This window comes from Conger conger, chromosome 18, assembly GCF_963514075.1.
Source record: "Conger conger chromosome 18, fConCon1.1, whole genome shotgun sequence".
Classification (NCBI taxonomy): Eukaryota; Metazoa; Chordata; class Actinopteri; order Anguilliformes; family Congridae; genus Conger; species Conger conger.
The window spans coordinates 7,808,773-7,823,865 of NC_083777.1; the positions used below are offsets into that span (position 1 = coordinate 7,808,773).

At 45.3% G+C, this 15,093-nt stretch overlaps 1 protein-coding gene across 4 annotated transcripts; it reads right to left on the minus strand.

Moving 5' to 3' along the window:
• Positions 1–8,521: 8,521 nt before the first annotated feature.
• Positions 8,522–15,091, minus strand: ecd (ecdysoneless homolog (Drosophila)). 4 transcript variants are annotated; one of them, XM_061228912.1, is made up of 15 exons: positions 14,929–15,091; positions 14,577–14,622; positions 13,989–14,220; positions 13,304–13,421; positions 12,893–12,980; positions 12,585–12,763; positions 12,095–12,287; positions 11,591–11,719; positions 10,919–11,044; positions 10,609–10,694; positions 10,344–10,444; positions 9,656–9,866; positions 9,336–9,403; positions 8,989–9,221; positions 8,522–8,881 (listed from the first exon to the last, which is right to left on the minus strand). In XM_061228912.1, exons 3-15 carry the CDS (start codon positions 14,191–14,193, stop codon positions 8,681–8,683), a joined length of 1,938 nt encoding a protein of 645 aa, XP_061084896.1. In that variant the 5' UTR covers positions 14,194–14,220; positions 14,577–14,622; positions 14,929–15,091; the 3' UTR covers positions 8,522–8,680. The 4 variants fall into 4 exon arrangements, with proteins under 4 accessions (XP_061084896.1, XP_061084897.1, XP_061084895.1 ...); XM_061228913.1 differs by lacking the exon at positions 14,577–14,622; XM_061228911.1 differs by lacking the exon at positions 14,929–15,091 and having other exon boundaries at positions 14,577–14,713.
• Between the last annotated feature and the right edge of the window lie 2 nt (positions 15,092–15,093).

Here is a 15,093-nt window from a genome sequence, read left to right on the forward strand (position 1 = left end):
GAGCTCTCCTGATTAGTGATAATCTGTTCAGCCATTCTGTGAAATCGTATTTCATTCTGTCACATTGCATTTATATAGCCCAGGAGTCCAAATGCACGGTGCAAACTATACTGCTTTTCCTGCAGTGTGCCGTTAAATGTGAAATCATGTCACAGGTCTCATCAAAAGCCCAAACCGACAGTGGCAATGGAATGTGTGGTTTAGCATCCTCTAGGTTCACATTTTGACAATGCCTAAAATATTATTTTCCATCTATGTGTGAAGTAACTGCTCTAGCATTGAACTTTGGGTTTGGAGTCAGAAACAAACCATCTGTTACCAGTTAGGTGGAGTGTACTGTGAATTCTGAATTCAACACAATTGATGACCATTGGAGATCCCTGTTTTCAGTCTTGTCTGAAAGCATTTGGCTGCCAAGAATATAACACTAGAAACATGACAGGCAGAGCCATCCTTCTTGGTTTGACAAGAAATGTAATCAGAGACAGTCAGATGGCGGAGGCACAGAGATAATGTTACTGACTCCTCAGTGCCAGACAGAGGGAGCACATTTGCACTTTTCCAGTAGCAAAAAAATCAGAGAAATTATTAAGAGAATTTCAGTTTCATAAAGATTACAAACTTAATTTCAAAAAGGGTCCCTCTGTATAGCCCACTGGCACTGCCTAATAAGATCTATCACTTCAAAATCGAAGATTTGTCAGGATTTTAGGCTTGAGAAACATCAGTGACAGGCAAAGAGCTCTCGTAGTTCACAGGCTTGTACATGTCTGCAGTTGGTTTAAGGCTGGGATTTAAAATGCTTCAGGAAACAATTTAATGATGTTACTGAGTGTCTGTCTTCATTTCTATCTGCGCACTTGTTTTTCTCTTCCAAATGTCAGCAAAAGGCTCCAGTATTTGATGCTGTGTTTGGAATGTTGTGTTGCATTGTGGGAAATATGGCTTCAGGTTCAACAGTATTAAAGGTTGACAGCCAAAAAAAAAACTAGAACATACTGTCATCACAAGTGTATGTTAATGTTACACTTTATTCAGATCTAAGAATAATTTATTGTGAGTGTGATCCTTTGGAAACACAATTCCAAAAAAGGGTGACCAGAAGTCCAAAGACATTGCTCAGCAATGGTAACTTCTTTGTAATTTTGCAATTAAATGTTAATATTACAGATATTAAATCAGGTGTTTTTTAGTCTGCTACTTCAACATTGTGCACCTGATATATTTTTTACAGGTTAAATACGTCTTTGTTTACAGTCAGAACACAAAGTACCAGTGCACTACGGGCTCTCCAGCTTCAGTGGCAGAGAGCTGCTGAAATCAGTCAGGCCTGTCTTTCACAGACAATGAGAGGTAATTCTAAACTTTGACCATTACAAGTAAACTGAAGACTTATTGAAAGTCTGAGATTAAGTGGAATCTTTTATCTATGAAATACAAATAATAAGAAAGTGCTGCTGTTGTTATTAAGCTGAGATAATTAAATATGTTAAATTAGTGTTTCCACCCTTTTCTGATATTATTTGCAAGATAATGAAAAAGGTCTCAGTGTGGTGGTGGCTCAGATAGGGTGGGGTAGTCTACCCTGAGTAAGGGAGAACGCAGGTAGCAGGGCTGGATAATGAGAGTTATTCGCAGTGCCCTAAGCTTCCTTGTAGGGGGCGCTGTTTGTAGACTGCCAGGAGTTCTGGGGAACGCTGAAGGGTGCGACCTGACAATGTCCTACTCTGAAGGTAAGATGTCGTTTACATAGCTCCATACTACCATAAGCAGTCACAGTGCTATGTCTACAGAGTGATGCCCTCTAATACATATGAGGGAATTTGGCATACATGTTTTCCAGAGCTACTTACACTTATATCTTCACATACAAGGCCGGTTTCGCAGATAATATTTAAGCTTAGTCCTGGACTAGATTTAGTTTTGTATGGAGAATCTCCATTCATAATTGAATTTAGTTTAGGATGAGATTTACATAATCTGTGACTGACTATCTGGCCCAAAATCAATGTACACAGCTGGATACTCCTTGAAGAAATTCAGGTGAAGAACCACACTCAAGAGTTCTGTGGCAGTGCCCCCAGGCGAAGACCTGGGAATCAAACCTGCAAACTCCTTCTAGCGCAGTTCTCTAACTGGTATGTTAGACTACCACGCCATACAACTATTCTCACTCTACAAAGACACTGTCATTCACTGGCACAGTGATATACGATACCTCATTCTGTGTATTGATCAGTACAGGCTATGCAACAGTACTGCCAACAGCACACTCACCTGGACAACACACATTCGGAAGGCGCAATCTTCTCCTCACAGCAGCAATTCAGAAGAGGACGAACACACAGTTACACACACATACAGATAGACACCACATCCTTGCCTTGAACACCAGAGACCCAACAGCCTGCTGAGTGGCTCTTCTGTGTAGTCTTCCACTTTGGTGTTAGTGTCGCTCATATGGAGAACTCTATAACGGTTTTTGCTTTTTTATTATGTTGGTTAATCAGACCGAATCAGAATCAGACCCCCAAAAGGGTAAATTACTTAATGGAACAAACCTACAAAAGATGGTGCACCAAATTTCCACTGCCTTTGTACACCTGATTCTGATTAATGTATTTAAGAAGTACCATATGGCTTAGTTACAGTATGTAGACCAATACCTTCACTGAAATCTTTTGCGCAGGTGCGGCCTATAGCGTAGTGGTTAAGGTAAATGACTGTGGGACACCCAAGGTTGCGGGTTCTAATCCTGGTGTAGCCACAATAAGATCTGCACAGCCGTTGGGCCCTTGAGCAAGGCCTGCAACCCTGCATTGCTCCAGGGGAGGATTGTCTCCTGCTTAGTCTAATCAACTGTACTGGATAAGAGCGTCTGCCAAAATGCCAATAATGTAATAATGTAAGGTGTTTGAGAGATTTAGCGAGAGATAGATAGAAAAATAGACAAATATATCCAAGCAGTAGTATATGATGCTATTACTGAGTAACCCAAAGTAAAGAGACCTGGTGGCACAAGAACATTACTTCCCTAGTATTACCCCTTTTGAGTGTAATCATTAACAGGTGGCTTTTCTCTGCAATTGTACATTCCAGTGAAACTGACTCATTAATAATTTCACACCTACAGTTTAAAAGCATGCTAGAGCGAGAGAATGGCTGAAAACATAGCTGAAGAAGAAATGCAGCCTATGGAACATAAAGTCAGTTTATCTGAAGAAGATGGTCCAGGTGAGTGAATGTTTAATCATTTATGTACACTGTCAGTCTCACATTTAATAATTTTGTTCAGTTTAAAACGGAACACTATGGATGAGCTGTCAGTATCTACTATGGTGGGTATTTTAATGCAATTGCATGCCATAGATTAGTGGTTCCCTTGGTAGTGGAGGAGTTGTGACTGAGGGTCAAAGTCTATCCTGCCCCCTCCCCACACACACACACACACACACACTGCTTCAGTTTACAGCACATCTTATCCTTCAAGTGCGAAGTGAAGCAGAACCTCCGGCGGACAGACATGGCTCCACATTAAAGCAGAATGATCGAACCCAAGAGGGCTTGCAGCAGGTCGGAAACCAGACCCAGCCCTGAACGAGACCCCCTACAGAGGGCCTGAGGGCCAACCCAAACATGATGCCAAGAGAGGGGAGAACACTGGGGTGGAGACCGGACTCCCAACAGCCCTCCTTCCTCCCCCGACAGAAGACAAGTCTTCTAAACACATGGTATGTACTCTCTCCAATCAGTGCTCTTATTCATATGAATCCCTCCTAATACACACAATGCTACTGTATTGTGTTCTTGCTTTCCTCATCTGGTTTATCTACTACAGCCTGTTTCTAGGTATGTAAATGGTAAATGGTAAATGGTAAATGGTAAATGGTAAATGGTTGGAATTTAAACAGCGCATTTATCCAAAGTGCTGTACAATTGATGCTTCTTGTTCATCCATTCATACACACACTCACACACCAATGGTGATTGGCTGCCATACAACGTTTACTGTTATTCAGTCCAGGCGGCAAACATGGTTATCAATATTATTATTATAATTACTATTGTATTCTCAGAATTGTGATGTAATGGCCTGGTTATCCTTCCCACAGCCCTGGTTGGCTGAAGCTGAAGTGGCCCTCAGTGTTGAGTGTACTGTGGCCTGACTCCTGGCGATCTCTGGCCCCCCTGGCTGCACTGCTGGCTCTGGTGATCTACTCTGGGACCGGTGCGCTCTACAGCTTTCTGTCTCGCCTCTTCATCACTCAGTACCGATGTCCGTACATGGTGTCCCTCACATTTGCTCAGGTAAGATCAGTGTCAGTAAGGACAAGGCACAGCCAGGGTCTCAAATTCTAGTCCTGGAGGGCCGCAGTGTCTGCAGGTTTAACTCCAGTCCTGGAGGGGTGCTGTCCCTACATGTTTCAATGTTTTTTTTTTGGTTTTCTTTCAAGCAGCAGGCAATTTAAGCCCAAGAAAACAGATGTGGACTCTTTAACCGATCAGTAGCATACATTAAGAACTTCTGTCCTGAAACACACCAACAATATCAGATTCTACATCATGTGCAGGACTGCAGTTTCTGTGGTATGAAATGATTGGATTTTACAATAGTGTACTGCATGTGTAGAGTACAGGTTATGTAGGTATACATGTCCTGACAAGTTAAGACTAAAGAATACAAGTGGGCTCATTTCACCTGTGCTGTAGGCACACATGTGGTTCCATGCTGTCTTCTCCATCAAAGATAAACATGTAATATGATGTCACTGACTGACATAAGCACGTCTTCTGAGAAGTAAGGAACTGGGACATTTTGGGAGTAGATCTCTGTTGTTGAGGGGACTACAGCTATGTCTTTTCTTTATTTTGACATTCTTTATGATTGACATCATCATGACACTATGCCTGAACAGCAGGTCATGGCTTCATGACTCCCTGTACCAAGTCCACATTTTCCTAATCTGCATATGAGCATATACAATCTGTATACAATATGTATACAATCATATACATGCGATGAAACATACTTTTACATTTTTTGATTTAAATGTTGATGGGCCTTCAAATAGTCTAATCTTATAGTTCTTTCTTTCTTGTTATACTAAAATGGGAGAAATATTCCAATTAATTAATTGTATTTCAATGTGTTATCCAGATTGACTCACAATTACATATCTTATTTCCTGAATATACAATACTGGCAAAAGGATATGGAAGCAGTGTGCTTAAAGAAGATTAGTATCTATGACCTTTTTCATTGTTGATACATTTTCATATGTAAACTGTACCTAATTTTTTTTTCAATTGGGATAGAAAGGCTGATGTAGCTGAGCAAATGGCAAAATATTTAGAAAAGAAATGATATTGGGCGTCCTGTAGCATAGGGGTTAAGGTAAATGATTGGGACAGGCAAGGTATGGGGTTTTAATCCCAGTGTAGCCACAAAAAGATCCGCACAGCCATTGGGCCCTTGAGCAAGGCCCTTAACCCTGCATTGCTCCAGGGGAGGATTGTCTCCTGCTTAGTCTAATCAACTGTACGTCGCTCTGGATAAGAGCGTCTGCCAAATGGCAGTAATGTAATGTAATGTAATGTATTGTAATTTATTGTATTGCTAGTCATCCATCCATCCATCCATCCATCCATTATCTGAACCCGCTTATCCTGATCAGGGTCGCAGGGGGGCTGGAGCCTATCCCAGCATACATTGGGCGAAAGGCAGGAATACACCCTGGACAGGTCGCCAGTCTATCGCAGGGCACACACACCATTCACTCACACACTCATACACTCATACACTCATAGACTCATACACTCATACCTATGGGCAATTTAGACTCTCCAATCAGCCTAACGTGCATGTCTTTGGACTGTGGGAGGAAACCGGAGTACCCGGAGGAAACCCACGCAGACACGGGGAGAACATGCAAACTCTGCACAGAGAGGCCCCGGCCTACGGGGATTCGAACCCAGGACCTCCTTGCTGTGAGGCAGCAGTGCTACCCACTGCACCATCCGTGCCGCCCTGTATTGCTAGTCAGTACAATGAATATAAAGCTCTCCAGCATGGATGCCGAAAGGGTTAAGAACAGCAATACTTCTGCATTTTCTGTTAAGTAACCCATTAAAGTGGCCCATAAGATTCATCAGTTAGCTCAGTATGCTCTTATCTTTTTGGTGATAATTGGAGAAGTAAAACCTAGAGAAACCCAGAATGCTAAAGGTTTAGGACCAGATCTTCCCTGTACAAGGTCCAAAGCCTAGTGCGTACGTGCACGTGTATTTGTGTCCATGCGTGTGCTTCTATGTACATGTAATATACATGTATACATTATACTGTATGTATTTACTGTATGTGTACAGTGTATGTTTGTACATTACATGAATGCATGTGCATCTATGTCTGTATACACAAATAAATATACGTGTGTGTGTGTGTATCCGTGTGTATATGTGCTTGTATGTGTGTGTGTGTATGTGTGTGTGTGCGTGCGTGCGGCTATGTGACATGTCCCCACAGGTCCTGGTGACCTTGCTGCTTCTACAGTCTCTCCACACGTGTGGGTGTGTGACCCTGTCTCCATGCTCCCTGCAACTGGCTGAGCGTCTGCTGGTGCCCTCTATCTGTGACTCCGTTCAGTCAGTGCTGGGGCTGTGGGCTGTGGTGGGAGCCTCCTATGGGCTGTACCCCCTCCTCTGGAGCCTGCTCCCTCTGCTCTGTGTGGGCTGGAGCCACATCCTGGGCCTGCCAGTGCCATCCAGACACACCACCTTCCTGCTGTTCACCATTACGCTCATATCTGTCACCCTTACAGGTAACCACAATGCACCACTGTCCCCTTCAGAAACACCTGTACCCACAATGCACCACTGTCCACTTCAGAAACACCGGTACCCACAATGCACCACTGTCCTTTTCAGAATCACCGGTACCCATAATGCACCACTGTCCCCTTCATCATCACAGGAACCCACAATGCATTGTCCCCTTTACTGTCACAATTACCGACAATACACCACGGTCCCCCTCATCATCACAGATACCCACAATGCACCATTGTCACCTTCATCATCACATGATGTCCTGGTCTTGGGTTTGACTTGTGCCCTGAATTTTCAGCACTGCACTGAGGATGTTGTGTGACTAAGCTGGTTCTCCATTTTGTAAGTGTTCAGTTTATGAGAAAGGAGAGTTTTGGGTCAGCAGAAGAGCCGGGACATAAGCGCTGTGAGCAAGAACATTACGAGCATCTCATGCAGTAATCCTAGCTAATAAAATTAATGAAAAAGGGCCTTTTACCTTAACATATTTATTACTGGAAAAAAAACTATGAAATGAATGAGTTTGTCTTAATGGTGCCAGTAAAAAAAAAAGCAGATATATTAGCACACAATTTATTACAGTGGGGTCCGGTTGTAGAAAACACTGCAGGAATATCTGTACCTCACAGTGACGCCCTCCTGAATTCCCTCTCATTTCAGCTCCTCTGAATCTGTGCTCTGGTAAGTGCATGAATTGTCAGTCCTCTCCCTGCTAAGATTCATGAGTTCTCTCACGCCTCCTCCATTTTAGGAATGAAGGGGGTCGCCATGCCGCAGGCTCTGGGCGTGGTCTACAGCCCCCTCAGCCTGCTCCTGCAGAGCATCTCCCTCGCCTGGCTGGCGAAGGCGGGCGAGGAGGAAGAGGACACGTCCCTCCTGGACGTCTGCTTCGCCCTGACGGCCAATAAGAGCCTGGTGCTGGGGTTCCTGTGCCTGCTACACCCGGACGGGCCTCGGTTGCTGAGCGACGGGAGCTGGCACAGCGCCGTGTTCCTGGGGTACCTGCTGGGGCTGCTGCTGCTGGGCGCTCTGCAGCGCCTCCTGCTGGCGGCGGCCGTGCTGCGCCTCGCCCCGCTGGCCGCGGCTCTGCTGACGTCAGCCTACGACCTGGCCTCGCCCTTCGTTAGCCTGCTGTCGCGCTGAGAGCCAATCCGCTCTCCACCGAGCGATACGCAGGCCAGCCAAAGCGGCCATCTTGTGCCAGGGGATACCATCTTTGTCCCATAAGGCCTGGCCCAGTTAAAGGACCCTGCGGTGACCAATCATCATGAATATAAATGACATCCAAAAGGAAATTGAGCAAAGCAGGAAAAACTTTGGCCTCTGGGATATGAAATTATATGAACTTCTGAACTGAGAATCACTCCAAGCAGAGGGAATAAAATAAGTGAGGTGGTTCAGAGAAAACTTAATACCTGTTGTAAGGTATTGAAATCAGACGATGTCCTTCTGATTAGTCCCTAACACGCTGGGTACGTAGAAGGATTAATGACATTGTGAAAAGCTGTTTATAAACGTGGAACGAGACACAGGGGTTTGGGTCGGTGGCATTCTGTGCAAGCCCACGTCAGCACTTATCATAAGCAAACCGAGAAACGGTTTACCATGCCGTCGTGTTGTCCAGAGCTGCTGTTAAAGAACGTGAGATTAAACACAATTATCAACGTTCTCAATTATCAAAATGAGGGACTTCTATCACAAAATAGCTGCTTTATTAAACTTTTCATGTGCATCACGGCACAGAAGAATAAATACACTTGGTACAAAACTGCATGTTCTTTATACAACACCTTTATGAACCCATGATCATGAGTGTGTGAGGTGTGTGTGAAGTGTGTGTGAAGTGTGTGTGTGTTCAGCGGTCTGCATTAGGCGGGAGGTGGATGCCCAGGCTTTGGAGGAGGTTGGAGGCAGGTCCAGCCAGACCAGCCTGGGAGCTGAGAGACTCCAGCAGGTTGGTGACCAGATTCAGATCCACATCCAGGGGCAGGATCTCCTCTTCCTCACTGCTCCCGGGCTGAACCGGTGACTCTGCTGGACCCGGTCTGTTGCCGCCCTGCTGGAGAGAGTTTACAATGACCCACACGCACTCGGCTTCCTGTATCAGATGTTGCTCCAGTTAAAATCTTGTGAATGAAAAGAGAACACTGATGTCCCACTCACATTCTGAGTGAAGCTCTGTCCAATGTTGGTGCCCATGAGCTCCTGGTCCATCTCAGCCATGTATTTCTGGAGCTTTCCCAAAGCCTCTGCACCCTCCTCTCCAGCACGTACACCCTCAGGACCTCCACCCTCAGACTCAACCACACCTTCATCATCATCATCACCATCATCCTCATCATCATCATCATCATCATCATCAAGATCATCTGAATCCAGCTCCTGCTCTGGGCCTCCTGCAGGGTCAAAAACAGAGTGAATTTTAGGCAGACGCAAGACCAGGTAATATGATATGAATGGTTGCTATGACAGCACACAACCAGTAGAAGTGAGCTTCAGGGTGACATTACCTAGCAATCTGTCGAATGCAGCAGCCACGGAGTTTGGATCAAAACTGAAAGGTTCATTTGAAAGGGACCTGTAACCAAAAGAGGGGTTAATGCACCACACACACACACACACACACACACACACACACAAACAAACAAACGTACTTAATCTATAAAGTACTGTTTTAATTCCCCAATCTGCTGTAAAGATGAACAGAGTACCAGCTTCTATGCTGCATGAAGAGAACTTAATAAATGGCAGGCAGTGATAGCCTTACAGGTGCTTCTCAGCAGCACACAGCAAAGGAGATGGTCCTCCCAGCAGCCTCTGCTCCACTCACCAGGGCAGCTCGGCTCCCTCGTGCGAGGACACGGTGTTGATGAATTTCTTCATTCCCTGCGTCACCGCCACCAGGCTGTACCCAGACTCCTCCTGATTGGCTGTCTCTGTCCCGTCGCCTTGGTGAGGGTCTGAGCTGCACGCCCCCCGACCTGCTCTCTCCTCCAACAGACGCTCAAGGTCCTGTGGTGTCATGTCTAGCCAGCTGTCACCTGTGCACACACACACACACACACCAATTTTTAGTATTTTTTTCCCCCCGGTTACCTAGGATAAGCTTAGGGTGTGTATGTGCTGATCAGCTGGTGTGTGTTATGCATGTATATCACAAAGCCTGGTACACGGTAGCAGAGGAGAGTTTAATACCAGTCTTTTTAAAGTCTGGACACCAAGATTTGAAGCTTTGTGTGTGACTGCGGGCTCAGGAACTGAAAACTATGAATGAAAAATAAAATCAGATGGGAGCAGACCCTGAACATTCAAAATGGAAGCTTTGTGTGTATGGAGTCCCTGCAAATAAGACTCAGAGCTGGGAGAGATTCAGTTGCTCTGTACCGCCATTATTATGGCTGTAGTTTCCTGTAGGGCAAGTCATGTAGACACATGTTTTATCCATGTTTACCTACACACAGCTGTGTTTGAGTGTACAGAGCAGTAACAGAGGCTAATGGCAGACAGCTGGTACTTACTGTCCTCTGGAGGGAGGTGAGCCTCCTGTTTTCTGAGCTCCTCAAGGCTAAAGGGGCAGCTCTGTAAAACCTGCAGCACCTCCTGCCCTGGAGACCTTACACTGGAGTCACACACACACACAGGCAAATACAGAGAGTTAGTGAATGGTCCTGCTGGCTACAGTACATCAGATGCTGCTTCTAAACACTCTGAGGTTGAGTGGCCTGTGTGATGCTGACCTCTTCCTGCTATCCAGCACTCACACCAGCAGGTGGCGCTACTCACCTCTCAGGAGTGGACACTGACTGCCTGAAGAAGTTCTCTGCTGAAGTCATCAGCTCTCTGTAGCGCACAGATCCCACCATCTCCCCCTACCAGAGACACAGGAGCCATCAGCCAACAGGAAGGACGAAACAAGGAGAGGAACAGGAAGGAGGAAACAGGGAATGGAACAGGAAGGAGGAAACAGGGAATGGAACAGGAAGGAGGAAACAGGGAATGGAACAGGAAGGAGGAAACAGGGAATGGAACAGGAAGGAGGAAAAAGGGAATGGAACAGGAAGGAGGAAACAGGAAGAGGAACAAGAAGTCTCACTCTGAAATAATCGTTCTTCGTCAGACTGTCCAGGAACCCTTTCCAAAGGGGACTACAGCTAACTGGGGCATCCGGCTCAGTGGAGGGCTGGCGGCACTTTGAGCACAGGATCTCGAACCCGTGGGCCTGGAAAGATCCAGAACAGTCACAGACAGCCAGAAGGGGCGTGTGTGTGTGTGTGTGTGTGTGTGTGTGTGTGTGTGTGTGTGTGTTATAGTGGTGTGTGTGCATGTGTGTGTGTTATAGTGGTGTGTGTACATGTGCGTGTGTTATAGTGGTGTGTGTGCCTGTGTGTGTGTTATAGTGGTGTGTGTGTGTGTGTGTGTTATAGTGGTGTGTGTGTGTGTGTGTGTGTGTGTTATGGGGGCTCACCAGCTTTATGCCCAGCTCGTGGGAGTGGTGCTGTGGGTGTGTGTGTGTGTGTTATAGTGGTGTGTGTGTGCGTGTGTGTGTGTGTTATAGTGGTGTGTGTGTGTGTGTGTGTGTGTGTTATAGTGGTGTGTGTGTGTTATGGGGGCTCACCAGCTTCATGCCCAGCTCGTGGGAGTGGTGCTGTGGGTGTGTGTGTGTGTGTTATAGTGGTGTGTGTGTGCGTGTGTGTGTGTGTTATAGTGGTGTGTGTGTGTGTGTGTGTGTGTGTTATAGTGGTGTGTGTGTGTTATGGGGGCTCACCAGCTTCATGCCCAGCTCGTGAGCGCGGTGCTGTGGGTGTGTGGGGGCGGGCAGGGTGAAGCCACTACGCCGGTCAGGAGTGAAGCGCTGCTGCAGCAGCTGAGCATACAGGCACCTCGTGAACGTCACCTGCAGATACACATACACAACGCCTCTGTCACTGATCCCAGATCAACCACTGCACAGGCTCTGTCTGAATACCACCCTCAGAAGCAAGTAGAGATACCCATTTCACTGATCCCAGATCAGTGAGCGCACATGCTGCCGGAATATCACTCTCAGATTCATAGTACACTTAATCAACAGACATGTGCGTGGGAATGTCAGTGTGAGGATGGCAACGGTGGTGATTGTCAGAGTGAGGATGTTAACGTAGTAAATGTGAGTGTCAGTGTGAAGACGGTTACCATGGTGAGTGCGAGAGAGAGGGTCATTGTGAGGATGTTACCATGGTAAATATCAACATGCGATCGGTTACCATGGTGAGTGTGAAATGGACGTTACCATGGTGAGGACTCGGGTCTCCGGGGGGAAGGTTTGGAAGGTACGGCAGGCCTGCAGGTCCAGGGGGTCTCGCAGGTAAAAGGCGGACACAGCCGGGGCCAGGAGGTCTGGTCGATGGGCCAACACGCCTGCAATGCCCGCCGGTACAAAGCAGTGTGCATGGTGCAGGCCAGCTCTGATCCTCTCTGGGTACCTGGGCATACGGAACAGCCGGGTAAGGAGAGGACACACCCACTTCCCCTCCTTCTAACACAAGAGCTTTTCCAGCTTGTGGCCAGTGTACTTTTGTAGCTGCGACACATGATTTTATGGGCTCAAAACCACTCAACTCCATTTCAGTATTAGTTAGTTTCAGTGGGATATCTACTAACATGATATTTAAACCTACAACTTTTTAAATTGGGCATGGGCAACCACATATTCACAATACATCTGTTAGTCTCAGTTATGGCAGATGAAACTACCATAGCTATGCTGCTGCTGATCTTACCCTTGGAGCCGTTTTTCCACTGAGGAACGGATCTTATGAATGGCCAGGCATGCTTCTTTGTGGGTGGAGAGGAAAGCCAGGGCTTGGGTCAAACTAGGCGTGACATCTCGGGGTAGGCCAATGTCTACCCCACGCGAAGGAACGGGCAGGATGTGCAACTCGCCTTGGAAGAGAAACACCTGACACAGGACACAAAGAGCAGCGCACGGAGTTAGAGTCCAGGCCTTTCAAACACAGTTATATCATCCACCGTTTCCATTAGACAACGTTTGACCGGTTGACGGTGGACGACATTCACACGGACGCACCCTGTTTTCACTGCTCTCCGGGTTGAGCCACTTGGGGAGGTGATCGGCTGCTTCGATTAGAAGGAACTGGCCGTCGTTGTCCTCCACACTGAAAAACAACAAGCCAGAGGGATTCATCACCAACCATCATCCACAGCCTGAAACAGCAATAAGGGGTTATCCTCATGCTGTAATATTTTTGGGAGTTTAGCCTTATTCCAGGAAAAGTTATTAAAATGCCAGATATGAATTATCCTACAGTCTGAATAAAAAAAGGTTTAACTATCTGTTGTCAGTGTAAATTTCTTGACAGAGACATGACCATTTCTAGAGCACTCCTCAAATTGAATCTGCCTCAAGCAGTGAAAACTGTGAACCCTGGGTTTGGTTAAGCAGGTGCTCTGCGGCCTCACAGCATTAGCGTGGCTGTACCTGGCTGCCAGCTTGGGGAAGGTGCGTGTGATTCGCTGTAAGAGGTATACGATGAACCACTCATCCTCCACATTGTCCCCAAACTGTGTGTATCCTCCAATGTGTGCTGGAACACCACCTACAGGCAGCAAAAGAATAACAGCATTTCAAAACCTCTGCTTTCCATTTTTCCTACATTTTAAGGAGGATTTGAGCTTTACACATGCTGTGAATTGAAATGTCAGAATGTCTTGTTGGGACACACCATAAAATCAGACTCTTATAGACTTCAATCCGCCCCCATAGATTTTAGATTTTGCACTTTAATAATATTTCACATACCCTGCTTCAGAATCCTCTTGAATTGTAAAGATTTATTTTTATATTTACATTCTACTTATTTTTATATCTGTTTCTATTTTTAATATTATTCTTTATGTTGTCTGCATGCACCTACAAACCACAGCAAATTCCTTGTATGTGAAAACTACTTGGCGATTAAAGAGATTCTGATTCTGAAAATATGATTTACTGACAGAACTAGAATATAAAAGCAACAAAATTATTCTTTATGTGAACCTCCAATCGCAAGAAAAGTATGCATACAGAACTATTGCTAAGCAACAGAACACATTGTACTCCACCGATGTTGAAAGATAGCTGGGTGGAAATTCAGAATACAAAAGTTTTCAGGGTGTTGCGTTACCTTTCTCAGGGTAGTACTTTAAACTGAATGGCTGGTTTTGCCAGATATACTGAATGAGCAGCGGGGCAACCTCTGCCATGATCTCCTGTGCCATAGCCTGCAAGGTCTGTTCTCGCTTTTGCTCCTCCGATAGATCAGGTACAACCAGAAACAGCCGGTAGGTCACCGCATCCTCCATAACAGCAGGTCTTCTCAGGACATCCATAACAGCGGCGGCACGTTGTTCGTGTACCTACATCACAAATTGATTTGACATTATTTTACACAAAACGTCCAAGCAAGCAACTCACTTGGCTGGCTGCTTGACTTGATTGGTGAGTAGGATGAAATGTCAAGTTCATTTCCGAAATGGTTAAACAGAATAAACTGAGTAGACCTACTAGAAAATTACACGTTCGATATAAAATGTTGAATTCGTGTTGTTTCCGAATGTCAACTTAATTCTTCTGATTCGAAACGTCATGCCTGCGATACTGACATAAGTTAGCTAGCTAGTTAGTCAGTGTCAGGTAGTTATGCAGTACTGATCTAATTGGCTAGCAGTAGCTGCTTATACCTATTTTTACCTTGCTTGAGCTTCAATCTCACCTCTCGTGTAGGAAATGTTATATATTCGCCCGCCAGTTCAAAGTTTCTCCATAGAAGCAAAAAATCACATGGAAACGATTTGATACAGGAAATGTCCGCTCTCTATTTTTGTCCTCCAGGGGAAACACGTTCAAAATATCTCGACTCGGAAACAGATTTTCTCACTATTGGTTCCGACGAGCATTGAGAATATTAAACATAATAGAATTACTTTTATTTCGAACTAATAGAATTTGTTTATTTCAAGAAAAATAACAACTAATTAGCGACACATTTCAAATGCATGCATGCAACGACTGTTCTAGAGTTAATATAATCAATGTAACCTGATTATATTAACATAGACATGTACCTCTTAAAATTGTTATGATCCGTGTGAGTAGCTTTTTATGTCATAGTATGTATACAAAATTTAAGAAGCAGTTATATCACTGAAGGGTCAACTCAATTCCTCATTCCTTAAGCAGACAGTTGACGTAAAACTGCACAGAACGGATTCCTATGAATTAACTCCACT

Coding starts and splice junctions, on each gene's coding strand:
- ecd (XM_061228913.1), bottom strand. CDS start 14,193: ATGGATGTCCTGAGAAGACCTGCTGTTATGGAGGATGCGGTGACCTAC. Junction 13,422..13,988: donor AAAGTACTACCCTGAGAAAG/GTAACGCAACAC, acceptor TGCTGCCTGTAG/GTGGTGTTCCAGCACACATT. Junction 10,445..10,608: donor TCAGTGTCCACTCCTGAGAG/GTGAGTAGCGCC, acceptor GTGTGACTCCAG/TGTAAGGTCTCCAGGGCAGG.